At 36.6% G+C, this 26,680-nt stretch overlaps 3 protein-coding genes across 4 annotated transcripts; 1 reads left to right on the top strand and 2 right to left on the bottom strand.

Moving 5' to 3' along the window:
• LOC18771368 (protein WVD2-like 4) lies at positions 4,349 to 8,623 on the top strand. Its single transcript, XM_007202489.2, has 9 exons — positions 4,349 to 4,729; positions 5,751 to 5,997; positions 6,112 to 6,474; positions 6,563 to 6,618; positions 6,799 to 6,876; positions 7,006 to 7,084; positions 7,435 to 7,506; positions 7,637 to 7,744; positions 7,934 to 8,623. The coding sequence occupies exons 2-9, from the start codon at positions 5,761 to 5,763 to the stop codon at positions 8,390 to 8,392; spliced, it is 1,452 nt and encodes a 483-aa protein (XP_007202551.2). The 5' UTR covers positions 4,349 to 4,729; positions 5,751 to 5,760; the 3' UTR covers positions 8,393 to 8,623.
• On the bottom strand, positions 13,082 to 17,093 carry LOC18769221 (fasciclin-like arabinogalactan protein 17). Its single transcript, XM_020568168.1, has 2 exons — positions 15,137 to 17,093; positions 13,082 to 13,557 (listed from the first exon to the last, which is right to left on the bottom strand). Exons 1-2 carry the CDS (start codon positions 16,503 to 16,505, stop codon positions 13,484 to 13,486), a joined length of 1,443 nt encoding a protein of 480 aa, XP_020423757.1. The 5' UTR covers positions 16,506 to 17,093; the 3' UTR covers positions 13,082 to 13,483.
• Positions 19,990 to 25,450, bottom strand: LOC18771742 (E3 ubiquitin-protein ligase RHF2A). Of its 2 annotated transcripts, none has more exons than XM_007202079.2 (9): positions 25,010 to 25,450; positions 22,659 to 22,796; positions 22,482 to 22,528; positions 21,915 to 21,977; positions 21,732 to 21,837; positions 21,127 to 21,509; positions 20,924 to 21,031; positions 20,435 to 20,807; positions 19,990 to 20,283 (listed from the first exon to the last, which is right to left on the bottom strand). In XM_007202079.2, the coding sequence occupies exons 1-8, from the start codon at positions 25,013 to 25,015 to the stop codon at positions 20,489 to 20,491; spliced, it is 1,170 nt and encodes a 389-aa protein (XP_007202141.1). In that variant the 5' UTR covers positions 25,016 to 25,450; the 3' UTR covers positions 19,990 to 20,283; positions 20,435 to 20,488. The 2 variants fall into 2 exon arrangements, with proteins under 2 accessions (XP_007202141.1, XP_020424215.1); XM_020568626.1 differs by lacking the exon at positions 25,010 to 25,450 and adding an exon at positions 23,266 to 23,360.

Raw genomic sequence — 26,680 nt, 5'->3', positions numbered from 1 at the left:
GGCAAACAGTTTTGATTCTATGTAACATGCCTGAGGTTTTTTTCCTTTTGTCAAAGTTAGGAAGGGGAGGGAGGGTTTTCTTACACATACTGCCACGGTGTCATGGAGATTCGAACATGACTGATCTGCAAATCAAAGCCCTTTTTTCACTGGACTAATTCAAAGCAAATTGTACATAACACTTTCATGGGAATGAATAAGACATAAAAGCAAATTATATAATCTTTGCCCAAATTAGGGATCTGAGTTAAAGCCATTTGTGTGGACCAAATCGCCAGTGTTTGATTAAAGGACATTATTGAGTGATGGTGGTACGATAAGGATCAATTCCATCATATATCTAAGTGGGGTTTGTTTGGTGCATTACAGGGTAACAAGTATTAAAACCATATCATAGTGGGGACATCCAACTTAATTATTCACATTAATTAACTTCGAATTCCTATTCTCCTATTATCTGTCTGTTTATATGTCTGTTTTGTCTAATAAAATTTCTTTTTGGCAACCCATTAAATGATTTCTTATAAAAAAAACTTTATACATTACTATGTATATACTTACATTTCAAATTAAAATATGTTTCCAACAATTGAAGACAACCGATATAAAGTCTAATCGAGGTGGCGAGGAAAGTGTGTAAAAAGGAGAAAATTTTGCGTGAAGCTATTGCTATTATGTGTTAGTGATGAATGATAGAATAGTCGAATTACTATTACGTGGCAAAGCAATTGAAATTAAGATAGGTCACAAATTCAATCTCACTCAATAGATTAAAACGAGATCTACACACATGCGTTGCTTAGATTAAAGACCAAAAAAATTAAGGAGAGGAGTAGACGAACCATGGTCTCTTAACATAAAGGGATTAGAAAGTAATTTACCCTAAGAAATGCTTATGATACATTGCATAATATATGGTTGATGAGAAAATGATGCTTGGCAATGGGGACATTGACACTATCTGGCCACTGGCCAATGACCAGTTTGTCTACGCTAATAGACAAGCCGTAGAAAAACTGCAGTTTGGACTGCAAACAACGCATGAGCTTCACATTATGGAGCAATGCCAATTATGTGTTCATTTTTGGCCCCCATCCTCCAAAAAACTTTTTGGTACTATTTCTTTTTGTTTTTTTATCTCCATGGGAAAGGTGGGCTCTTATTGTTTGTTTTCTTTGATATTGCCCATGGTGCGGTTGTTTTTTATTTTTATTTATATATATATATATATAGTTATATTATAGAGAAATTGATGTTAAGGAACTAATTTCATTGTTAGGATACTAAGAAATATCCGGCATTGGAAGAGAATTTGTAATTATAATAGGATCGACCATGAATCAGTAAAATATGTTTTGCCCATATTGAGATGCACGATTTGAATTTATTTATTCAACAATACAACAAATTTTCCTCCATAAAATTTGAAATCGATACTTAATCTACACTAAAAAAATTAAAAATTAAAAAAATGTGACAACAGTCACTATTATTTGGTGACATTTGTTGCCACTTTTGTTTATGGTGCTAACCAACTAAAAACTAAATGTCATTAGCTCAAACGACCATTAACAAATGCCCGGTCTAGATTGAAGTTCGCTTTTATTTGATTTTCAATTCAAGTTAATTTATTATTTGTAATATGGCCCCTTTAATTAAATAATAATAAACAAACAAATTGTCAATGAATCAATAGGTGAAAATTGGATGAAAGAAAAAGAATTTGTTTTTTTTTTCTTGTGGCATGAGGCCGATGAGGGCAAAGTACCAAATCACAAATGAAGAGGATACTTGAGAAGCCAGCCTAGCCGTTGAATGCAACTCACCACCTACAAAATCCCAAAAAAATATTTAAAAAAATCCAAGTTCTCCCCAAACGTGGAGCATGATTGAGCCCCGAACGGACGGCCAAGATTGTCTGGTTAAACGGAACCAGCCGTAGGATTGGCACTGCGCTCGTAATCTCCCACGCACGTTGTTACAGCTCACGCGCGGTTGGTGGACGTGGGTGGGGTGTCCAGGTTGGCCTAACGTGAGACCAATCATGTTCCTTGGTCGTTCCACGTCAGCGAGAAAGACAGCAACGCCACCTGTGACCCCCACACACATAAAAACACTCTTCTCCCAAGTCCCAACGTTCTCCAACAGTAACCTCCGTCCGGCTGTTTTCAATCATTGGCTCCTTTTTAATTTACCATTTTGCCCTCACAGTTGATTCTATTGGTTTATGTTGCCTGACCATAATGCCCTTTTGCTTGCTTGCTCTGTTATTTGACCTCAACTTCATGCTGATGAATACTGATAGGACCCAACTTTTCTTGAATTTGATCTAAATAAAAAAATTAAAGGGAAAAAAATATTTTTTCTCCTTTTTTAAAAAATATTTTGTATTTATTATTTATTGCTTTGAGACATCACAATGGTGTTTTGAGTAAGCTCCATCTAGTGGATGATAATATACCCTTCAATTAGTTTTCTTTGTTTGGTATTGATAAGATATATATATATATATATATATATATTCATCTGATTATCTATCACACCCACTATTTGAAGGAGATTGACAATGAAATAAGATAATCCACTAACCAAAAAATTGAGTGAAACATTGATTCATACTTTTGATCATCCTTGTAAATTGTAGAAGATTGGGGTAATGCTAGAGAATTTCTGATTAAATATGGCAAATGACAAATGTTGGATGGAATATGAATGCTACACGAAAGCAATAATATCTTGTCAATTGGGTCTATCCCAGTGAAAAATGATATTAACTTGTGGATTAGTGGTCTTAAGTTCGAACCCCCATGGCACATTGATAGTGTGTGTGTGTGTGAGAGAGAGAGAGAAAACTCCCCTCCCCTGTACAGTTAAAAAAAAATGCTATAAGATCTTATGCTTTGTGTCTGATTGTACCATATTCAGGTTCATGACCTTTTGATAGTGTTATTCAATTTTTATTTTGTTGAAAGAGGTGCATGAATTCAAATCTCATATATGACAATTTTTTAATAAAATACAATAAAAAAGTGTCCCTTATTCATCGGCTGCCATCCTTCTCGCCATTAATTTGATATTAGTTAGAGCAAATAAAACTACAAAATGCCTGGATATTTCACTTGTTCCATTTTAAGGTTTTAGAAGTTCATTGATATTATTATAAAGAGTGTATCTTTAAATCATTTATAATTAAGAAAATTGTACTTGTACGTATGTTAAGGAAGATGAGAATAATTTGAGTTAAAATCTTCCTGCAGGAAACCAACAACAACCCTTGTACTCCAAAGTACAGAATGACCCAAATTTGCTGAGACTTAGAAAACTAGCTTCAATATAGGTGAGTTTTATTCAATTTCAACTCCTTTTTATTTTTCCTTTTAAGACAAGATGAGAGCTCCATACCTCAAAGCAAATGTGAAGGGCAGTAGAAGCCTCCACCATTGTTAAAACAATATTTGTTTCTAAAGTTCCAATGCCCCTTTTTGAGTGAAACACAAAATGAAAAGGAATTGTTTGAAGAAAAAAAAATGAATGGAATTACATTTTAAAAAATCTTCATATTTATTATTTTGTATTTTCTTTAAGTAAACCCTAGGTTTCAGAACTGTAATTTTTTTTTTTTTGTTAGCGGGTGAGAGGGATTCTAATTTGGGACTTCTTCTAAAATTAAAAAAAGAAATAACACTAAATTGCTAGGTAGTTTTAGAACTCGCAGTTGAGACATAATGAATTGACATATAAGTTTTTTTTTTAAAAATCAAAATCAAAGTTGACAATATCCCTCCAAAAAAATTTCAGAAATCATTTACAACATAATTCATAACATCTTATACTTGAACTTGTGTAAGAAACACACAAGTGTCTTCTCGCTTATATGTATATGTAAACTTTTCTATAATATGGTTAACCGCATTTGCAGATAATTTCAATTTTGTATATTGGTAACCATTCAACCGACAATACAAAAATAGATTATCCCCAAACACAGTTAACCATATTACAAGAAATTCGATGTAAATTATCTTATTGCTAATAACCAATTCAACAGTTGAAAAACTTGTCCTCATTAGAACGATATTCGAGAATAATTTTCCCTCCAAGCCTCAGAGCTGCATAAATGGTACCCCCCACCAAAAAAAAAAAAAATCAAATTACTCAGATTTGAGCAAAATCCATGAACCTGTTTGCCATAATCTCATTATAGAGGAGAGAAAATCCTATTGTCCTTTTTCTTACCTTAACAAGAGAAATTCCGACAGCTTCCTACTTCACATGATAAACAAAGTGAGACTATAAATAAGTAACTCCGTTTCCCTCCATCATCATTCAGAATTCAAAACTGCTAGTAACTTCCATAGTGGCAGTTTAGTCATTTCCTCACTATTACCTATCCCTATCCACTTCATTGACATACCCCTTTCTCTCTCTCTCCCCCTCTCTCTCTCTCCCCGAATTATCGAAACCAAACTAGAGCGTGTCACCAACTCTCTATAGCTTTCATGCTCAACTATCACCAAGTGCTTCTAATCTAAACCACTATCAATATATTCCTATACTCTCTGCTCTGTTCCTATCTTCTCTTCTTCATTCCCTCTCTATCATAATTCCATCTTGAAATTTTGTTTGCATTGCCCCTTTGGTCTCAGTATCAATCAGTCTTTGAGTGCTTATTTAAATCACTACAGCCCAAATTCAAAAACCCAAGTTTGGAAACTGCCTGCTAATCTCTGTAAGTTATATATCTCTTTGATCTATAATGTCTTTTACCTTGGAAATTTGAATTCTTTAACCTCTGTGTTGCTTATTGTATTGGGTATCTGCTCTTTCTTTGATAATGTTGCTGATCCTTTTCTGGGTCTGTTTTGAGAACTTTGCGTGTATTGATGATCTCAAGAAAATTGGGTTTACTTGGAAAATGTGAGTGCACAAGAACTTAAAGCCATGAGCCTGGCAGTGTGTTCTCTATTGATACTTGAGATTGAGAAAACAATATTGACTGCAGTTGACTTGTTATACAATTTGGTATAATTGGTCAGGTTTCCTTCTTCTTTTGAAGTAATTTGGAGCCACATAACTTTTGTTGTGCAAGGCTGTGAGCCTGATAAAAGGGTTATCTTCTACTGCTTGTAGATGCTCGGTTATTCGACGAATTTTGCAGAACTGTTGTCATGTTGAGAGTTATGCATTGTGGGCCTAGAACGATATGCATTATGATTTAGAAATTTCATGACTGAAATTATGGGAACTCTTTCTTGGAGGCTATATTGGGATAATTTCAGAATGAAATTTTTCATGGTTGGGTAGTCATGCCACAGATTGTGTTTTTACGTTTTCTTTTGGATGGGGGCTCCTCATCTTGTTATTTGGTGCATAGGGAAATAGCAGAATAGACCCTTACCCTTTTGAGGATACGATCAGTAGTTGAACATGATAGACATCTTATTACATTTCTGGCTGTTGCATGCCTGCTCATGTGGGTTTTCTGTATGTTTTATGTATTGTTATTTCCTGCCCCTCATTATGTCTTGCTGGTATTTACTGAAGTTGCATGATTGATGTCAATCGAAATGGCATAAAATATAAAGTTTCTTGTTTTTTGTTTTTTTGGTTTCCTCATTTTTTTTCCGAAAAGGTTCATAATTCGCTGTCAATATTAGTTTCGTGATTTGTGGAGTAAGCCAAGTGTTATGCTCTTTTGCATCGTGGAGATACTGCCCAACTTTGCTAAATTTTGTATTTCTGTTCTTTAGTATTTTCCAAATGGAGTCTGCAAATGGGATTACTTCCGAGCATGAGAGTATTGCTATTGAGGAAAAACATGTGGACATGCCAGTACCGGATTTGAACAAGGATGGTAAGAATGATAGTAATGTAGAAGTTCATGCCGCGAATGGAATATCTGAACCTGGAACAAAAGATGAAGGCATCAACTCTTCTGGAGTTGCAGTTGAAGCCTCTGCAACTGTTCCGCCTGGTAAAAATTCGAAAACCATGAAGGTACTGCATGCATGCCAGAGTTCTTTGTCTTTTGTGCTATTTCTCTTATGAATTTGCATGACACGGACATGTACTAAATGCACCTTTTTTCTCCTACTTGTTTTTTATGTTCAGGATCCTCATGCTCCGAACAATGGTTTTTCAAAGAGCAAACTGGCCAAGGATAAACCTAACTTGAAAGGCATAACTCAGATTCCTCGTAACCAGAGGGCAATACTTTCTCAGAGCCTTTCTTTCCCATCAAGAGGATCTCGTGGAGATCCTATGAAGAAGAGCATTGATGCGAACCCAGTGAAAGCAGTAGCCAAACATGCTCGAGGAAATGCAACCAAAGCTGAGGCCCATTTTTCAGTTTCTCGCTTGAATCCAAATAGGCGTGCATCCACAGGAGTGTATTCAAAGGAAGAGAACACAACTGGTGGAGCTTCCCTTAAGAGGACTTCTTTAGCAGCAATACCTAGCATTAGATGCTCTTCAGTAAGGCTTTTTCGATATGTTGCATCTACATTTTACCCTTCTTAATATCTTCCTTAATGTAGCTAATCTCCATTCTTAATTGTGTCAGTCTGGGAAGCCTGGTTCTGTGAATACATCTGCTAATAGCCCATCTAATGTGATCCGGTAGGTTACAACCTCTATTCAGTACAGGAGTATACTTAACCTCTCTTATTTTTCGTTCAAATAAATAGGTCGATTTTACTGTTCCATTTTTCTTCTGCATGATTTGTATATGAGAAAAAAAAAAATGCATCCGCGACAACTGCTGAATCATTCATTTTATGATGTTTTATGTAATTGCAGAGCAGTTGATCAAAGTTTAAATCCTGTAAAAACAACTCTGCCAATCAAAGAGGATGATGATGCTCATTCCATTGCTTCGTATGTCTTATATCCTAGAACATTATTCTTATTGTTGCTCATCTATTTACTGCCAGTATCTGAGTTATCCATTCTGTTTTATTCACACTTCCATTTACTCACACTTCCGTGTATACTGTATTTTATCAGAAGTACTACGCCAAGTGGACGGCGGAGCAGTGGTTCTTTTGCCTTCAGGTTGGATGAACGTGCGGAGAAACGGAAGGAGGTTGCTAACACATACCTTTAATATCTGGTTGATAGTTTTTGATAAAGTTGATTGATTTACCACTATTCCTTGAAACTTTTAGGATGTGAGACAGAAATTGTTTTGTATTCTAAAACATCTCCTCACAAGTGGGTCTCTCTCCACCATTGGAGACCAACATGTGGAATTCAACTTATTGGGAGGATGGGATTGCAGGGATTCACACAGGATCTCCTGCTCAAATACCATGATAAAGTTTGCTGGTTCTATTCCCAGAAGCTTAAGCTTTAGGATGTGGGCCAACTAATGTTATATGTTGCAGTTTTATTTTCAATGTGCAACACTAATCAAACTTATTTATTGTTTATTAGTTCTTTGACAAACTAGAAGAGAAGATACAGGCTAAGGAAGCAGAAAAAAATAACTCACAGGCAAAATCGAAGGTGTGGGACTAATTTACAGCACTTATTATATTATACCTTTGCCGTTCTATATTAATTTGTTTATTTCTATTTTCCTGTTTCATATATGTTCCATTTCAGCTTATTCACTCTGTTTTCTATATGCTTACAGGAAAGCCAAGAAGCAGAGATCAAGAAACTAAGGAAGAGCCTAACATTCAAGGCAGCACCCATGCCAAGTTTCTACAAAGAGCCTCTTCCAAAAGTTGAACTAAAGAAGGTAACTGTTAGAGTATATCTGACGCGAAAAATCCTACTATTTCCAGATCTTTTCACAAGCTGAATTCATTTTTCATCATCATTTTTTTTTTCAATTTTCCATTGCTACTCTCCTCTTGCACCTCTGCTTCACTTTGCTTGCTTTTGTATAGCAACATTGTGTTTGACTCTTCTCTACCAATCAATTTAGATACCAACTACTCGTGCAAAATCTCCCAAGCTTGGAAGGAACAAGAGCTCCATTTCTTCATTGAACAACTCTTCCGAAGGTGGTGGGGCGTGTCTTAGCCCTCGTCTGAATCAAGAACTGAATAACTCAAAGAAAGCATTAAAGACTAGAAGCGAAAAAGATGTCATAGACTCAAAGAAGCCTATTAGGAAGTCCCACAGCAGGCTTCATTCTCAGGAAAATGTTGCTACCAAAGATGAAGCAAAATCTGTTAAGTCCCCACCAAAGGCTATTGGAGAAGAAAGAAAATACCAGAAAACATGCACCACAGAAACAGAAGAAGGTCAGGATCAATCTGGGCTTCTTTCTGAGTGCAAAGAGAAGATAGAGTCTGAAGTGAATGTTGCTGAGATCGAAGAACCAGTCCTCAGTGCACCTACTCCCGATATCATGCCTCATGAAGTTAGCATTGGAGCTTAATGACATATTTGTGATGCATTCTGTTAATAGTCTGGAAAGTTTTAAGTTTCATATTGTTGTGAATATAGAGATCATGGGATGCTCCTTAAAGTCATATATAATGTAGTTTATATGTGATTTTTTTTTTTCAATCATCAAATTACTGTGGAAGTTTGAAGACATTATGCTGTCTTCAGCAATCTATGGATTATGAGTCTTTCATATATAGTTGATGATTGCCATTTCTCCCTACATAGTTGATGAGTTTTTTATTTGAATTATCTTGTTTGGAAGAAATGAAGAATTTAATTATTTCTTAACTTTTTCATACCATTGTTAAAGAAACACAACTAAATTGGCCAATCTGAAAGGAAATTAAGGGCTGCCGATGCCGTTAAACACATCAATCACATGCCAAATAGTTATCGCAAAAGTATCTTTCAACTTGGCCCACCTTGTACCAAGAAATCTTTGTGCAACAACAAGACTTAGTAGGGGTTGCTCGGCCTAGGTCCATTTGTATTAGCCCCATGGGCTAGTTTTTAGTTTTCTTCTCTTTTTCGGTGTATCAGGTGTGCCCTTGCTAACCCGATGGGGATAGGGCATGACGAATGCAAACTCACACGCTACATAATTGTGATTTCACTAGACCAATTTTACCCGCCTAGTTTAAACTCCGCCACAAAGCAATCATTTTAATAGTCTACAAGCTCATGTTACAAGGTTCGGCATTCTAAAACAATTTTTCATACGAGAGTCTAACCACAATAAGACAATGAAAACCTACGTCCAAAGCAGAGTTGAAATCCAATGGGACTTAAAATCTTTGGGCCAATTACACATTGCGCTAGCCATTGTAGCTTGTCAATGATAGTCTAGTCCATGTATTTTAAAATTTGAAGAAAACAATCATAAAGTTACGAATCGTTACATCATTAGCCCTCTCTATCAGAATAACCGTGAAGTCAAATGTTGCTTTTTTAAAATAGCACTTGGAAGGCCAATTCTTAGCGAATATGAGAGTCAAGTAGATTTTAGGATTATTAATGAAATTAATAGATACCATTGCCTCCGCTTTATCTAGCGTTCTTGCGTCATTGTAACCAACAGGATTTGACAAATCTAATTGACCCAAAATGTTTAAAACTATCAGATTCCTTTACAAATTAAATGTACATCTTATGATTTTTTCAGTAATAAAAACTCTAAATTGCCACATTTTACATTAGGGTTTTTCCCACAACATGTTCCATGTAGTTGCCAATTAGAATATTTTCTTCACGATTCTTGATACTTATATATGCTAAACCAGTGGTTAAGGAATAAGCGTTGCTTTGACCCCAAACAAAGCAGACCTGGATAAAAGAAGATTCCTCGTTCCCACTGCTGGCACAGCTTGTCAAGTTTTGAGAAAAGATCTTGGGAATTTTATTCTGACCAAAAAAAAAAAAAAAAAGAAGATAAAGATCTGGGAATTTAAGTGCCAGTGAGAATGCATGGTGCCTGGTTTGTGACAGAAATGTAAGTTTTGTCCAAAACCTGCCCCATGAAAACAGGGCTTGTAATTGAAACTTATCTCAGATAGTGTACATGTTTTCTTCTTCTTTGACCACAGGAACACACGTTTGAGGTCAAAACTAGTGAAATACACATTTTCGTGTGGAAAAAAATAAAGCTATGGTCGCATCTCACATGTTTAATAAAGTTCAATTTTTCTACATTACAGTGCTGAACTTTACACATCGTCCGATTTTTAAGAGTGGTAATTGGGTCTTCATAATTTCAAGCACAAACACTTGAATTTGATGCATCACCACGGCAAGCATAAACATTATGAAGCCCATGAGAATTTTTTTTTGTTTTTTTTTAAAACGAATAAAGCTTAAGCTTCCAATAAGGTCTCAATCTGTAACATCAACCCTTAACCCTTTATAAATTCTTTGTCCCTTTTCAAGTTTTAACACACACGTTGCACTAAAAGCTATGTTAGTCTGTTTTATGTTGCATTATAACCAAAGCCTTTGACGTTTCAACTTTTAAGCTTTCAGCCAGGGCCATCTCCAGCTTTCACTGTTGCCAAAGGGTCCTACTTACCTAGCACATAATTTTAGCCCCAGTCCATCTTCTCCTAGCTTTGACTGCTTTATTAATTAGTAATTAAGTATGCATGAGGAACTTTCTTCTTTATACTTCTTTTTTTTTATTTTATTTTTCGTTCTTATAATTTTGCGTAGTTTGATAATAAGAACCGTCTATCTTCTAAATCCCTTTAAGAATTATTTTTGCAAAAAAATTAACTTAATTCAAAAATTGTTTAGTTATCTAACTCTTCAAATAGGTAAATGGACTCTGTATTTTGGTAGATATTGAATCATAACATTTTTAATCGAATAGCTAAACGATGCTTTAGTTGATCTTTTACACATAAATTTATAAATGATGTTGTCAAAAAGAACTATCTCAATTATCATACAGCATTACTCATAAAAATAAGAAAGAATAATATATATATATATAGAGAGAGAGAGAGAGAGAGAGAGAGAGAAAGTATAGAAAATATTCATTTTTACACATAATTTGTAAATAATGATCTCGAAATGAACGATCTCAATTATCATACAGCATTATGCATGAAAATAAGAAAAAATAATATATATATATATATATATATATAGAGAGAGAGAGAGAGAGAGAGAGAGAGAGAGAGAGAGAATGATGATGTCGAAAATGATGATGTCGAAATGAACGATCTCAATTATCATATAGCATTACGCATGAAAATAAGAAAGAATACTGGAGAGAGAGAGAGTATAGAAAATATTTATTTTTATACATAATTTGTAAATAATGATCTCAAAATGAACGATCTCAATTATCATACAACATTACACATAAAGAATAAGAATAATAAGGCAAAGAGAGAAAAAGTACCGAAAATATTCTTCATCAAATATATAGCATGAAAAAGAACGACAACAAAAAGATTTCCATTTCAATGAAAATATGGTCTCTTAATTAATTCCCCAAAGAAAGAAAACAAAAATGGCACCTAGCTTTGAAAGGGTCCTACTAGCCCATAGTCTTAAACAATATCAGTTGGTAGCTGTCACCGATCAATGATGCTTAAAAGGTTGAATTTATGGGTGCAAAGCCCATTTTTATTACACTGAAAATAACTTAACACTAGTAAAATTTTGGGTTTCTTTATCTTTATTTAGGTAGACTTTAAGCTTCCACCTTTTCAATTATTATTATTATTTTTTTTTGGGTTTCTTTCTTCGTGGGCACGAGTTGAATGGTATATAAAACTTTGCTTTATTTTTTAAAAATAAAAGGCAAAAATACATGTTCCACGTGGGTTCTAATCAGTGATCACTCCACTTCCAAAGGATCTTGCTACACTTAAGGCTCTGTGAGGGTGGCTAATTATTCCTTTTTTATAATCATTTTTTTTTCATAATCAGTTTTTATGTCCCTTAAGCTTGATTAGAAGAAACAAAAAGAAGATTGTTATGATTATAATTAATATATGAGCATGCAGGAAGAAGGGTTTTCTTTTTATTTAATTAAACAACAACCAATAATTGACCACAATCTGTTGTTTTTTCTTTCTAATTTTATTGCAGAGTGACAAATGAATACCAACTTAATCATAGCATGAAAGACCACCAACCAACTTGTTGTGTCTATATTGAATCCTCCTGCAACTACCAACTCAATCTCAACTATTTTATATTTCTGAATTAATGCCAAAGCAAGTTGAGGTCTACATTCATATAACAGAAGCTCTATTTGTTTATTTTTGCTTATCGGAAGCTAATTTCGAAGTGCATAATAATTTCACGTTCAGAAAATATTTGGATTGAGTAAAGTTCGATCTAATATTAACTAGTTCTTTGTTTAATAGCATTTCTCTTCCACATTAGAAGAGGTCGGGAATTCTAATCTTCATCTTTCCTTGATCAAAAAGTTCAACCTCCAAACCCATGTCGTTAGAGTCAAAACTTAGAGCAAGATTGAGAAATTGTTGTGTATATATAATAATTTTAGCAAATTCGATATCATATTATCATGCCACATTATATCAAATACACCTAATAATTTTTCGTTCATATAGCACAAAAGCCACAACTTCAACCACAGTTTGAATGGTATGTATCTATGGTAAGGGTTGAGTAAGAATTCCACTCAAAGGAGTTAGATTGGAAAAAAAATCTCATGACATGATTGTGGAAGAATACCAAATTAGGAACCAGGATGAATGCAGAGGGCAGTTTTTTCTACTAATGCTCTAGGTTTGCTCCTATGTCATTATCATATCTCAGTGATTAATCCATTTCAGCACCTCAATTATCACTTGCTTGGTTACTTAATTGCACAATAATACTTTCATTATTATCATGTCTTGTTCATTAATTGCTCTGAAAGTCCTTCATATCCCAAAAAGAAAGCAGAACAAACAACATAACATAACCTAAACAGCTAGGTTGTTGCTTTCCTTATAACACAAGTTCAAATTATTACAAGTCAAATTCTTTTTGCATGCCTTTCATGCCTATTTTCTACTCAGCCTAGTTTTAGATCGATTCGCACGGTGACACGTGGCGATCCCAAAAGGGCACGAGAATTTTGCTTGGTTACACCCCAAGCAAACATCATGTTGAAATTTGATTCACAAGCAATGTCACAGAAGAAAGGGCAACCAAAGCATAAAAAAAATAATTATTAAAAAAATGAATATGTAGTGCTAATTACAGTTTTGATAACAAATCAAGAGGGTGGAAGATTCTTTTTGTTGAATCAAAAGAAATCCTGCAAACCAAAGGCTCCCTCTGTTTATACATTCATTCATTCATTCATTATGATATAAATGCAGAGACTCGTGATCCTAACACTGCATATATATGATTTAAACAAAACTCTGTTTACCCAAAAAACAAACGTGTTTGAAACAAATTACAATGAACGTAGAGAAGGGAACTGTATTTACCATTATCAATAACTGTTTACAGTGAAAATAATTTTTTTTCCTCTTTTTTTTTTCCTTTTTTTTTTTTGGGTTTCATTTTGGGGGGGGGGGGGGGGGGGAGAGAGAGAGAGAGAGCATTTTCTTCATTGACAAGTAGAGAAGTGAGAATCATGTCCAAAAGCTCCAAGCATTCTACACGCTACTTCCATCAACTTTCCTGCTAAGCACAATTAGGTGAATGAGAAAAAGCAATTGGTCAACTGCAGAACAAGCCATATGTCTATACATCACATGCACATAAAATAATATAAAAAAAGGAACAACTTGGGCAAGCATAAAATTTCAATAAAAAATAATATAAAAAACAATTTATTTATTTTTTAAACAAAAAAGAAAAGAATAATGAAGGTCAGCTAGTGAGGAGGCCAGCTGACTTTTAAATTAGGAGCATGGAATTAATTAGGGACAGGCTGTGTTTGGTGGCATCAAATTTTTGGTGGGTCATAATAACATATAGATCACAGCTGGGCAAAGCCAGGCTTGATTGCTTGGCATCTCAGAGTGGTGTCACATGGATTAAGACCCATTACATTTTTCATATGATTTGGAATCACACTACCTATGGTTTGTGAGGGGCACTGGGACCCTCTTTACTTTCTCCTGATAACAAAATCCGTGACATCAATTTCGCTTTGCACCGACACTTTGCAGCCTAACACCATTCCCAAATACAAACCCTCCTCCTAAATACAACCCTAGGAAAATATTAATATGCTCTTATGTGGAACTTATAACCTCAAATGCACGGGTAAATATTTTCAGTCACGACTCATTTCTAGCTCTTATAAATACCGTATTTCTTGTTGTCTGTACGTATTTATATTATATATAGGTGACTAATAATCGCTGATTGATGTAGGTCTCACGATAATCGACTGTTCAAAATTCTCAACGCTAGAAACTTAGGGTAGTTGGCTCTCTTTCTAGGATATGCCTATGCCTACAACTTAGTGACAACTCATATAAACCCCAAATAATCAATCAATGATCACATCATCATCCTAATCATTTGTGACAGTGGGCATAAATTTCCCATTTTTCTAATGCCCTAATCAATCCCAGCCCATTTGTGAACTTAACCCACTCCACCATGAACTTCAATCCTAATCTAACCTAAAAATAAATGCATTTTCACCAGCCTAATTAACCCATTCGTAACCCATTTACCTGTCGGTCCAAATTTTAGCATCTCAGAACAGCATTCATGAGTTTTCAGACATTACAAACCTAATTACTCAATCAATCAATATCAGCATAACAGATAACAAACATCAATTCAATCAATTAACCCAAAAAAACAACACCAAAAACTCTCCTGGATCATGGGAGGTCCAGTAAAAGCTTCGAAAACCAGAATATCAACAATGGAAGATGGGAGTGTGATCTAACTTAGGGTTCTTAGCTGCTATATAGGGAGGGGAAAAGGGCAGAGGGTTAAGAAAATAACTGAAAAGGGGTAAACTTCCCCGAACACATGACCTCGAGTGCAAGGTTCGTAGCATTTAGCATAACATAATTGAACCATTTTTACAATGCCCAATTTGTAAACGGATACTCAAAATTCAACCCACTCAGGTCTCCACCATGAACATCAATCAACAGTTAATCACTCAAAATTAGTCAGCACATGAAATAAAAAAAAACATCAAATTCAAGCAATTAGTCAAAACAAGAACAAAATAGTAATGCAGAGAAAGATAAATAAAATTAAATAAAATAAAAATAAATGAACATACCTCTCCTGGGCTTAGCAGCAACCTTAACAACAGGGGCCGTTTTCTTCTCGGCCTTGACCTCCTCCTCCTCAAACGGAAACAGAACCCCATCAATCCCCTGCACCGAAATCCTCCCGTCCGTATAAATATCGGGGTCAAACAAGTACGCCGAAACATCGCCCTGGCCGAATTTCACCGACCCATCGGCCTCCTGCGCCACCACCTTATGCGGCAGCCTCAGCGTATCGTACCGGACCTTCCCGAATCTTCTCACTGAGTTGTACATGCTCTCCTCCGTCTGATACTCGGGTATGATGTGGTAGTACACAATCTGCTCCGGCGCCCCCGGTTCGCTCAACTGGTCGGTCGTCAGCTTGGCCATGGCCTCGTCGTTCGGAGCAAGCACCGTCAACACGTAGCCCTCCGAAACTAATCGGCCCATCTCGGTCGCTAGAGAAGTCAAATTGACCAGAATATCGGCCATCTCGTTGTACCCGCCGTAGTGCAGCAGAGTGTGGATGAAGTCCTTCACCTGGCTCTCGCCGTCGAAGTGGTGGTGGGGCCCGCCGGGACCAGGAGCCGGAGCCGGAGCTAGAGACGGGCCGGGAGCTAGAGCGTCGTAAACCGGTAGAACTGGCGGAGCCCCGGCTGGAACCGGAGCTGCTGGTTTTTTCAGGCGGTGGGTTCTCGGGTCGACCTCGGGTGCTCCCTCGGGTAGAATGGCGGATATGGTGCGGAGATTCCGCCTCCGGTTGAAGTCGTCCTCGACGGAGCGCGGAATCAGGAGGCGCTCGATGCCGTGGATGACACCGTCGGGTCGGGTAACGTCGTCGGGTCGGATGATCTGGGCGGAATTGACCGATTTGCGGCTGTTGTTTTTGTGGGTGGCCAGGTGGAGGCGCTCGTGGCTGCTGCAGAGGGTCTGGTGATGGCGACCTGACCCGGGATGAGGCCACTGGGTGGAGCCGATGCGGTTGGGGATAATGTGGAACATGAGGAGGGTTTGGAGGGACTTGAGGTTGCCGGGTTCGAGCAGGAAGCGCTTGAATTCGGGGTCCAGCTGGCGCTCGAGAGCCTCATTTTTCGGGGCGAAGATGGTGATGTTGTGGTTGCCCACGGCCTCCTCGAGGGTCTGGAGTAGGAGGGCCTTCTCGACGAGCTCAGCGAGCTCAGTGTAATGCGAGTCGAGGAGCGCGACGAGGACGGAATTGGAGTTGATCTGCGCTGTCGTTGTGGCTGCCGCCGCTTTCGTAGATGAAGATGATGTTGTTGGAGAGTGAGATTTGGGTTGTGGGTTGTTGGGCAATGCGGCGAGCGTGGAAGTAGAGAGAGAAGCAATGGCGAAGACGATGAGGAAGAAGATGGAGCGACCATAGATCTGAGAATCCATGGTGCTCAGTTCAGCTTTGGGCTGCGTTTTTACTTGTTTTCTGGCGAAGTGGGGTTTTGAGGTGGTGGAAGCAAATGCAGAGAGGAAGAATGCGGAGACACAAGAAGAAGAAGAAGAGGGTTGGGAGAGAGTTGTGTGGGATTAAAGGCTTAGAAAAAGGTGAGTGAGAGACGAGTTAATTTTGCGACAGGCTGGAGATGGGGACCACACGGCGACTTCCTCTCTCTCTCTCTCTCTACTTGCCACCTGCTTACAGAGAGAGTAGTAGGCTTAAGCTTAGGGTTAGGCTTGGCTTCAGATACTTCTTCTTCTTCTTCTTCTTCTTCGAAACTGAGCCTGAAGCTGAAGCCGCGCCATTTTGATTATGTTACAGAAAATGTTCTTTTCTTCTTTTTCTTTTTTTGTTTTGTTTTTGTTGTCTTTTGATGAAATTAATGTTATTTATAGAAATTGTTGGGGGAAGAAAGATGTGGGGTAGTTGTCAAAATAGTGGAGCCATTTGGCGGGCTATTATTTTTTCCTTTGGGATTTTAGTTTTCACTGTGTCGGTTGATGCATTGTAGCTGTGCCCTGTTTGCTTGCGTGGCAACTTTAAGAAATAAACTCTTTTGTTTCTCCATATATCTTTTAATCACGTTGCATTGCATAATTGCATTCAACTTCAAATTTTCATTTTTAGGTTTTTCTTTTCTTCTTACTCATTTTCAAATAAAACAATATTTTGTAATCATTTTACCCTTGAGAAAAAATATAAAAAAAATATTTAAATACAAGAACAAAAATATCTTCTTCTTTTTTTCTCCACATGATATGATAGAAGATTAATCATCGTTGTATGTGACTAAGCAGCATTGAAGCCTCGTGTTGAAAAATTGTCCGGAGGTCGATGAAGTCATTTACAATTTAATTGTTTATATATCAGTTATTGTACCTGACCTACAATCTAATAAAAGTATACCCTACACATATTTGCTTAATTAAATAAAGTTTTTCCTTATATCATGAAGTTTTTCTCTACACACAAAACTGTATTCAATAATTTCTTGTTATGTGATCATATTCTGGTATCATACAATAATTTCTCGTCGCTCTCATTTTTAATGTTTTGGGTAAGGGTTGTTTGAGGGGTAATTAAAGACTGTTTTAATTGTGGTGCTGAATTAGTTTATTTTGTATTTCTTTGTTTAATCTAGAAAGAGTTCGTACCGTATAAGTTGGGAGTCCAAGTGCATGTGAGTTGGTGCAAAAGGTGAAGCCGAAGGGGCAGCTGTTTTAGCTCAAAAGGCTCAAAAGGCTCAAAAGGCTTCATGGCAAGCTGTCGGTGTCTTCTTTTTTTTTTTCCCCCTTTCCTACGAACAAAGAACAAAATCACATACAATGCCCTCAGTTCTACGCTAAGCTACAAAACCCCAACCCCCTTACGTCACCCCTAAAGCGCGAATGCAACGCGTGAGCTCACTTTCCCTCCTTATTAAATTCCCGGACGGCGACGTTTTGTCCACTGGCAGATTGCTTGTCAGCCTCAGCTCTCCAAAAATTCCAGTGTCCACATAAACCCAATACAGCACAGCACACATTAGCATATAGTATCAATTTAGGGTTTCTCATTTTTCGGTGTGCTCAAATTAGTTGGAATTTAATTTTTAACTACTTGTTGTGATAATCTCTCGTGAACTTTAGAAACTGCATTGGTAAAAAAGTAAAAACAAAAACAAAAAGATTTTTATTATTTTGATAAAAATAATGTGAAAGGTGGTTAAGTTAAATGGCCTTCGGACAATATTATGTTGCATATATTTGACAAGTGTATATGATGTTATTTTAATAATCGATCACGTGATCAGCAAATAAAAATAACTGTGATAAGAACTTTTATTTTGTCAAAAGTTCTTATTGAAGGAAAGATGAAGAAATTAATCGGTAAATTGTAGTAATTTCGGATTAGATATACGAAATTAATAGCTACGATTGAATTTTGCAAATTATGAAGAGACAAGACAAATGGAATTAGAAAAGAACCTTCAACCTTTTTGAAGCATTAAAGTGATCGAACAAGCTTACTATTTGGTTAATTATTGCATGTATGCCCGACTTTTTCCTGCTTTTCTAGAACATCACTCTTTATATTTACCAATTATTGTTCAACACACAGTTGGAAAACGATACACCAACTTTTGATGTGTGTTTTTTTTTATATATAATTAATTTAGTATTTAGGAGATAAAGTAAAATAAAAATATTTACGAGGCTTAAAGATTTAGCAAAAAGAAGGGGACAGTGGAGTTGTCATTAGGGTTATATCCCTCCTCTTTACTTTAGGAATAAGTTTTCATCTAAATTTCCATGTGAAAAAGTGACCATTGTGCCTTTTTAATGATAACGAAAACTGAGAAATGAAGAATGAAAATGAAATTTCTTGGTCCGAATAATCGTTTTAATAAGAAAATGAAGAAGAAACAGAGTGTGTGATTTCCATTTGACATTGTCTGAGTATGGTGTAGGAATGGGACATTGAAACTGTTTTATTGTGTTGTTTTTGGTGAATTAAGTAATTAGCCCAATGGGTCAAATTGCATCAGTTTACCACATTTCGGTAACACACAACCACCCACCCCCCCCCTCCCAAAAAAAAAAAAACCAACAGATTTCATGGCTTCCATTCCAGATTGGAATTAGTTCAGTCGCTTGAGGGCACATGAGCAACCTCAAAGCATTATCGATCAAGAATCACTCATACTCGTATGGACGACTAACCACATCACTACTCTTGATTCTTGGTCTCAGCTTTTTAGATGTCGTCTGCGCTTAACATGTTTTGATATTTTCTTCACGCCCCTAAGATCTTGTGTTTAAACCTCCCCTCCTCAATATCACTTGTATAAAGCTCCGTTGTGCTTATTATCTCTTCATGAAATGAAATATTTCACTAAAAAGAAACATGTGGCATTTCCAAAGGGAAACTAGGACACACTGAAGCAACGCCAAAAAGCCCTTTTGTTCCATATTTGAGAATTCAAATTTAAATCTCTTAAGAGGAGAGATGTGTATCATCTGGGATATGTTGTATAGCTCAAGACCACTCACAGCTTCTTAAAGCCCAGGACAGGGAGGTTAGAACTAATGTGAGACATGAGTAAGAAAAATCTAATGCTGAAATTTACACTTTTTTTTTTGTTGGTCGGAGAAATTTACAGATGCATCTTCAGAGAAATGGTCTCTTACCAGACTTATGCTGCTAAACGATAAATCTAAACCCATTGATCAAGTTGAGTAGTTGCCAGATTCACAATTTAACAAGAGAACATAAAAATCATTTTCATACCTTACCAAAGGGTTGTGTAGATTTTAGTTTTATTTAGAGAGGGAGTGCAAAAAATCTCAGATAATTTTTTGTTAAGTTTATCCTAAATGTTCAATGGCAAATAGCTGGTCCTGTACGAATGTGAACTGAAATTTCAGGGCCCAATTGACATCCACGGGGAAGTATACTCAGAAAGGCTTCCATAACATTTTTCCTCAGTATATCCATAATAAATCAATGCCATTACAAGAGCATCCAGACATGTTAAAGGTTACATATAAACATATTCACATAAATATACCCATTTATAAATGTCTGTCCAGATGGAAGCTCTTCTGTCAAGACCTCTTCTTTATTTGAATTCAGACCACAATCACGATAATTTCACATACCCGAATACTTAAAACTCCGGCCTGAAGCGCAAAGCATCTCATCCTCAGCATGCCATGTCCTGTGAAATGGCTAACGTGGATCAACCTGAAAAGGTGGCAAAAGTACATAAAGCAAAAAGATTTGAAATTTCAAACACTAAATACCACTTCATCGATTTAAGGTCCCATGAAAAGTTGATGGAGTGGTTTACTTTGATACCAGAATAATAAAAATTGAAATCAACATCACTACTCACCTTAAATTATGAAATGCTGACGACAGATGCATTGCTGAAACAATTAATAACAGATCAATTTGAAGCAGAACCTGCGGGACAAGTAGTACCAGGCCTATTGTTGTCACTCAAACGGTTTTCTCCATGAATCTCTGAACTGTTTGGGTTGTTGCTCTGATCTGCAGCAGAACCATCTGCCGTATGATTTGCTACAGAAGCCTCAGGGGCTCTACCAATATCTTTGGTCTCAAGGCGTTCCATCATACGTGATACAGTGGCGATTCCAGCATTGACCTCTCTACGAACTTCAGAACTGAGTTCTGACATAGAAGTGCTACGTGAGAACAGCCTCTCCTTCCATCCTCTTGTACTCCTCGAAAACGACTCCTTGTACCTTTACAGCAATTGAAAATGGTAAAAGAGCAAATCTATAGGTACGCACAGATGCACACCGATTAAGCTAGTCAGATGATGTCCAAAATAGAAGAGTGGTTACATCATGTATCATACCTCATTGACATGGAATTAAACTTAGATTTCAGAGACTCTGAAATGGACTGAAGGTCTGATGGTCCTGCTCGGTCCTGATTCAATGGAGAGGATTGACTAGTAGAGTTCCTACAAAAAGATACTAATTGTCATAAAAATACCTAGCACACCAGTGCATACCTCTGCACAATCACACAAATGCAACATAAGACAATGATTACTACCAGTGACTGGAGGAAAGTCCTTGACGATTTCTGTGCATGCGTACAGACCCAGATGCTGAGGGCGAAATTCCATCAGTCTGAACAGAAGGAAAATGTGCACTCCTTCGTGATGATTCATCCCCATCTGATGTAAGTGGGGTAGACGGACTTGCTACAGTTATTTCGGCAGGTTCACTGTCCCCTCCTGGGGCAGAAACAGGACCAAGAGGAGATGCACTAGGATGAGTAGAAAACACCGAGAAGTGTGGATGACCACGAGCAGATGACCGGCTCCTCTGGCCTTCCCTTCTACCATTGTGGTGGGCCCTTCCCATGGAAGCAGCAGCTGCCAAGTGCTGGATTATACGCTCTTCAAGTTCAGCATTGTTAGTACCCCCAGGTAACTGCATTGCATTGCATAAACACATTAAATAACATGATTGCAAAATCTTTAAATTAATAGTTTTAATTTCTTCAATGCCTTTTCTTTTTTTCTTTTTTTCTTTTTTTTTGGAGAGTCAACATTTGATCAAGGCCTTGCAATGTTTTAAAGAACCCAAGAACTATTCCCAGAAAAGGGGAAAAAAAAAAAAAAAAAAAAGGGAGATGAAAGATAGATATTAGACATGCTGAAATTCAAAATCGCCAAGGGTGGGATGATGAAATATAGTTGCATTTCTTGATGTATTCCTAAAGCTCCTCTCCCGTTCAACTGCCTCAAGTAACTCTTGACTGCCAATATATGCATCAGAGTTAACTCCAGGTAAATAATTACAACACATGTAAAATTAAATAACAGCAAAACGAACCTGCAAGAATCCTTCAAGCTAATGGCCTGCCAACACATGGGGCACTGAGAGCTTCTCTGGCACCTATATGTATATGTATAACCTTGTTTAGATTTTAAGAGCATTGTACCTTTTCCCAAATAATATTATAAAGTGAACAGAACTGTGCAGATAATTTACTCCAAATTTAAAAAGTTATTGATGAACTAAGGATTCCTTGTAAACGCATGTGGAGAAAGTGTGTCAACATGCGTGTTTGGGGAGATGGAGAGATAGAGTACTGAAAAACTAAAAGATTGAAACACGGATGTTCTCATAAAACCAAGAAAGAGTATGTAAAGTGAACGGAAAAAAAAAAATTAAGTGGATCTCTCATAAGCAGATGAAATCCAAAATAATATCTTCAAGAAGTCCTACTTTAAATTTATCAGCTAAGTCACTGGACCCCTTTAATAAAGAGTGGCGCAATTGCCAGTGGCACCCATAAATCAATAAAATTAAAATGATAATTGATTTTTATTATAAATATAATTACTTAACAGAAAAATAAAGAATGATTAAATATTTTGAAATTTAGTATGGTAATACCATTCAAGGATGCAGTGGAGGTGAAACTCATGCTTGCAAGTAGTCACCTGCAAGGCAAGGCACAAAATGGAGTTGAAGGTACATCTATATAATAAGATAAACACATTAAGAAAATCTGTAAGATTCTCATGCATGAGCAGGAAAAAAAGAAGGGGAATGTATCTTCTGATATGTTACCACTGAAGGATCACTTTCACAAAACTCCTCAAGGCATATGCTGCAGGCCTCAGCACAAGCCTCTTGTATTCCCCCTTCCACAAATGCTGCAGCTGATATCATATGACTTTCACTCTTCTTTGCCTCCATATCTGGAACCTTTTGACACACAAAATACAATATCAATATTGACCAGTAGAGTACCGGGTTCATGAAAAGCAGCATAATTAAACCCCAAACACAGTAAGCATCCATTCTCAAAGTGTTGACCAATCTCAGTCCTAAACTGATGAGAAGTAAAATAAGTACTGAAAACGAAAACGAAAAATATATATGATTCAGTTCGATTATGAACAAAAAATCTGAGTCCAATTATTATTTTTTGTTTCTTTGAGCTTCAAGAAGAGTTGAGTCGACAAAATGAATTTAAATCTAAACTTTTCCTTTATTTTCTCAGTAACCAAACAAAAAATAAACCATGTTTCAATAACCAAACTTTCCTGAACCCTTTCTCTACTCCATCTTCATATCAACTAAACAATAAATAAACCATATACAAGAAGTACAACCATCTACTCCATTTTCATATCAACTAAACAATAAATAAACCATATACAAGAAGTACAACCATGACTAAGACACCAGCACCGTGTTCTCCAGTGGAAGGCTGCTGACAACTAAAGATCCAAGTGCGATCAGCACTGTGACTTACGTGGAGAGAGAGACACACACACACACAAATGAGAAGGAGAAGCACAGAAGAGAGAACGTGGACAGATGAGGAGAGGGAGAGGTACAAAAGAGAGAGGCTGAGAGAAATGTTCAAAATGAAAAAACAGACCCTACCATTGGAATGCGGCCAGTTCTATTCCAAGAGTATAGAACTGGTGCAGAAACCAATCAGAATTAGTTGACTTTTTTAGTCAACAGAGTTTTTTTAAATTTTATTTTGACTAGGTTTATCGGTTCTTTGGTTCCAGTGCCCACCCCTAACTAACAGACTTACAGCTGAACGCTAAGAGCATCTCCAAGGGAAGAGGCAAATGAAATAGGCAAAATTGTACTATAACAACCTAGGTGGCATGTTGCCTACCCATTTGCCTCATGAAAAAAGTTGGTCACTCAAAGGGACTAGGCAATGCAAGTCTACAAACCATTATTATATTATTTATTTTTATCTTTACATTTTTTATTTTATTTTATAGAAAATAGGTGAGAGAGTGGAGATGGTATTTTATTATAAAAAGCAGTGGGGCCCAATATACCTCTTCACTTTGGAGTAGGCAATATTGCCTTGTTGGGGGAGAGTAGGTATATTTTGCCTACCCATTTGCCTCTTCCCTTGGCGCATGAAAATGCTGTTGTGGCAAGGCAAATGAGGTTTGCCTACTCTTTTGCCTCTTCCCTTGGATATGCTCTAAGCTAACAAATTCTCATGAGTAGCAAAAATTATAAACCCCAGCTCAGTGAACCTTAACCAACTATCTGAAGCTGGTGACACGATCTCTCAAGGCTTACGCTGTGTAGCTCTATATGGAACCACATCCACCGTTAATTTTTCAGGTATCATTTCCTAGCTTACCACTATAACCACCTCCTTTCTAGCCTTCCACTAGTTCTTTTTCCTATATGTTGAAAACAACACATTCAAGAGATAAATCTAAAAAAGTAACATTTCTTAAAATGATAAATTATATTCTCTTAAACGTTGAGATTGGAGAAGCTCACAAACTGTATTATCAACATCACAAATCAAAATCACTTATTTTCTTACTTCCCTTTTTTTTTCTTTTTGATAGAAAAGTGATTTTTTTTTCTCAAAGAAATTGAACCGATAGGTGAAGGTTCATATATATTTCAGAAACCTTCAAATGTTTCATGTAGGGTGCAGAATTCAAACAGCTAAACTATATCTTTTACAGCTGTATCAGAGATTAACAACAGCTCTGGGAGGTCTTGCACCAAAGTAACTTCATAAGAGTGGAAAAACATTACAAATTGCCTGTAGATATTTCACAAATTAAACAAACTCTAACACATCCACGTGGTAGTTTAGTAGGTAAATTAAAGCAAGCTTTTAGCTTTGTGCCCACCAGCAGAAAAACTTCCTATGGCAATTACCATTATTTCTAACTCGGAACCAATTTCATATTAAAACTCCTTCACACAGTATAACATTTTAAGTCAAGTACATAAATATCATCATTCAGATTTTGCAAATTCTTACATAACCCGGTTGAAAAAGAAGAAAAAAATCTGAACACTGAAATCAAAGCAACAACGTACTTGAAAAACATCAAATTTCAATCCTACATGAAAACAAAATCAAAACTTTAATAAAATTTCAAATGAAAAAATATTGATGGGTTTACCTCCATTTAAGGGGATTGGAGATGGGTGGTCAAGAAATTCAGAGAAGAACGACTATGAAATTCAGAGAAGCATCGTGTTCTCTGGTGGAAGGCCAAATTTCGAGTTCTCTAGTGGAAGGCCGCGGACAACGAAAGACCCAAGAGCCACCAGCACCGTGACGAGCGTGGGGAGAGAGAGAGAGAGAGAGAGACAGAAAGACAGACAGACAGACAGGGACAGATAGGACGGTGGGAGGAGAGAGACACACAGATGAGAAGACGGAGAGGTAGAGGAGAGAGAGCGTGGACGGTACAGGAGAGAGATGCTGGGCACAACCAACCCTAGCGTTGGAAGGAAATCGTAACTGGTTTTTGTTGGGTGCGGCCGGTTCTATTCCAAGAATAGAATAGGTGCAGCAACCAATCGGTTCGGCCGGTTATTCTTTGTAGCATCCGTAATGATTGTTGAATAGTTCAATGCAATAAAAAAAAAATACAATGATCTGCAGTTCAGTTCAATAGATGTCAAAAAATATCAATTTTATTGAACTATTGCATTGAACTATTGAACAACCATTATGGATGCTTTTAATAACATAATACATTAATTGCTGTATTTTTTCTATTTTTTATTGGCATGTGGGTCTCATAGCACTTTCTATTGCAATTGCATCTATTGCAATGAACTAAATCACACCATTACAAGTGAGATTTTACTATTTTAGTTCAATTTCATGCAATATTACATTAATTCTAAGCATTGCGGATGCTCTTAGCAGACTTGCAACCGTAGGCTAAGGCTAACAAATTCACATGAATAACATGAGAAAATTTTGGAAAATCATTACTTCTAACTTAGAACCAATTTCATATCAAAACTCCTTCACACAGCATAACATCTTACATCAAGTGCATAAATATCATCATTAATATTCATACATCCATTATATCCATTCGTCCATTTGCATATTCTTACATAACCCATATGAAGAAATGATCTTAAATAATCAAATCAAAGCCAAAACACAAATGAAAACAATCAAATTTCAATGCCACAAAGAAAATAATGAAAACTTTAATGAAATTCCAAACAAAAGATTGATGGGTTTACCTCCATTGAGGGGATTAGAGATGGTAGCCTAGAAATTCAGAAAAGAACGGCCATGAAATGCAGCAGATCGAGCTCTGAATTTCCCAACCAAAGAACCCCGTTAGAGATTTACGGCAGCCTAGAATTCAGTGGTGCACAAAGATTAATGGTAAAAAAAAAAAAAAAAGAGAAAATGAGGAGGGAGATGAATAATTGAATTAATGGTGTACAAATAATACATGTCCACCTCCTCCTTTACCTTAATTATGGGTGTGTTTGTTTTTGGCCTCTCTTGGTTTTTGTTTGGAGCAAATTCTGGTTTATATTGCTGTGTTTTCACCAAAAACACATCAATTTCATTAAATTACGGAAAGTGCTTTAACGTTTTCAAATGAATATATAATAACGTTACAGGCACCAACTTGTTTACTAATTTATTGATACCAATACATCTGGCAAATAACATTGCCACTATGTTTCAATAACAAATTCATTTCACCTCATTATATGCTAAAAATAATAAGATTATGCAACTAATTTTTCTATATAAAAATATAACCCATTTGTGCGCCTTCCTACTTTCGGGTTTTTTGCTTTATTTG

Source organism: Prunus persica, chromosome G7 (assembly GCF_000346465.2).
Source record: "Prunus persica cultivar Lovell chromosome G7, Prunus_persica_NCBIv2, whole genome shotgun sequence".
Classification (NCBI taxonomy): Eukaryota; Viridiplantae; Streptophyta; class Magnoliopsida; order Rosales; family Rosaceae; genus Prunus; species Prunus persica.
This window is presented reverse-complemented; position numbering and strand designations above follow the sequence as displayed.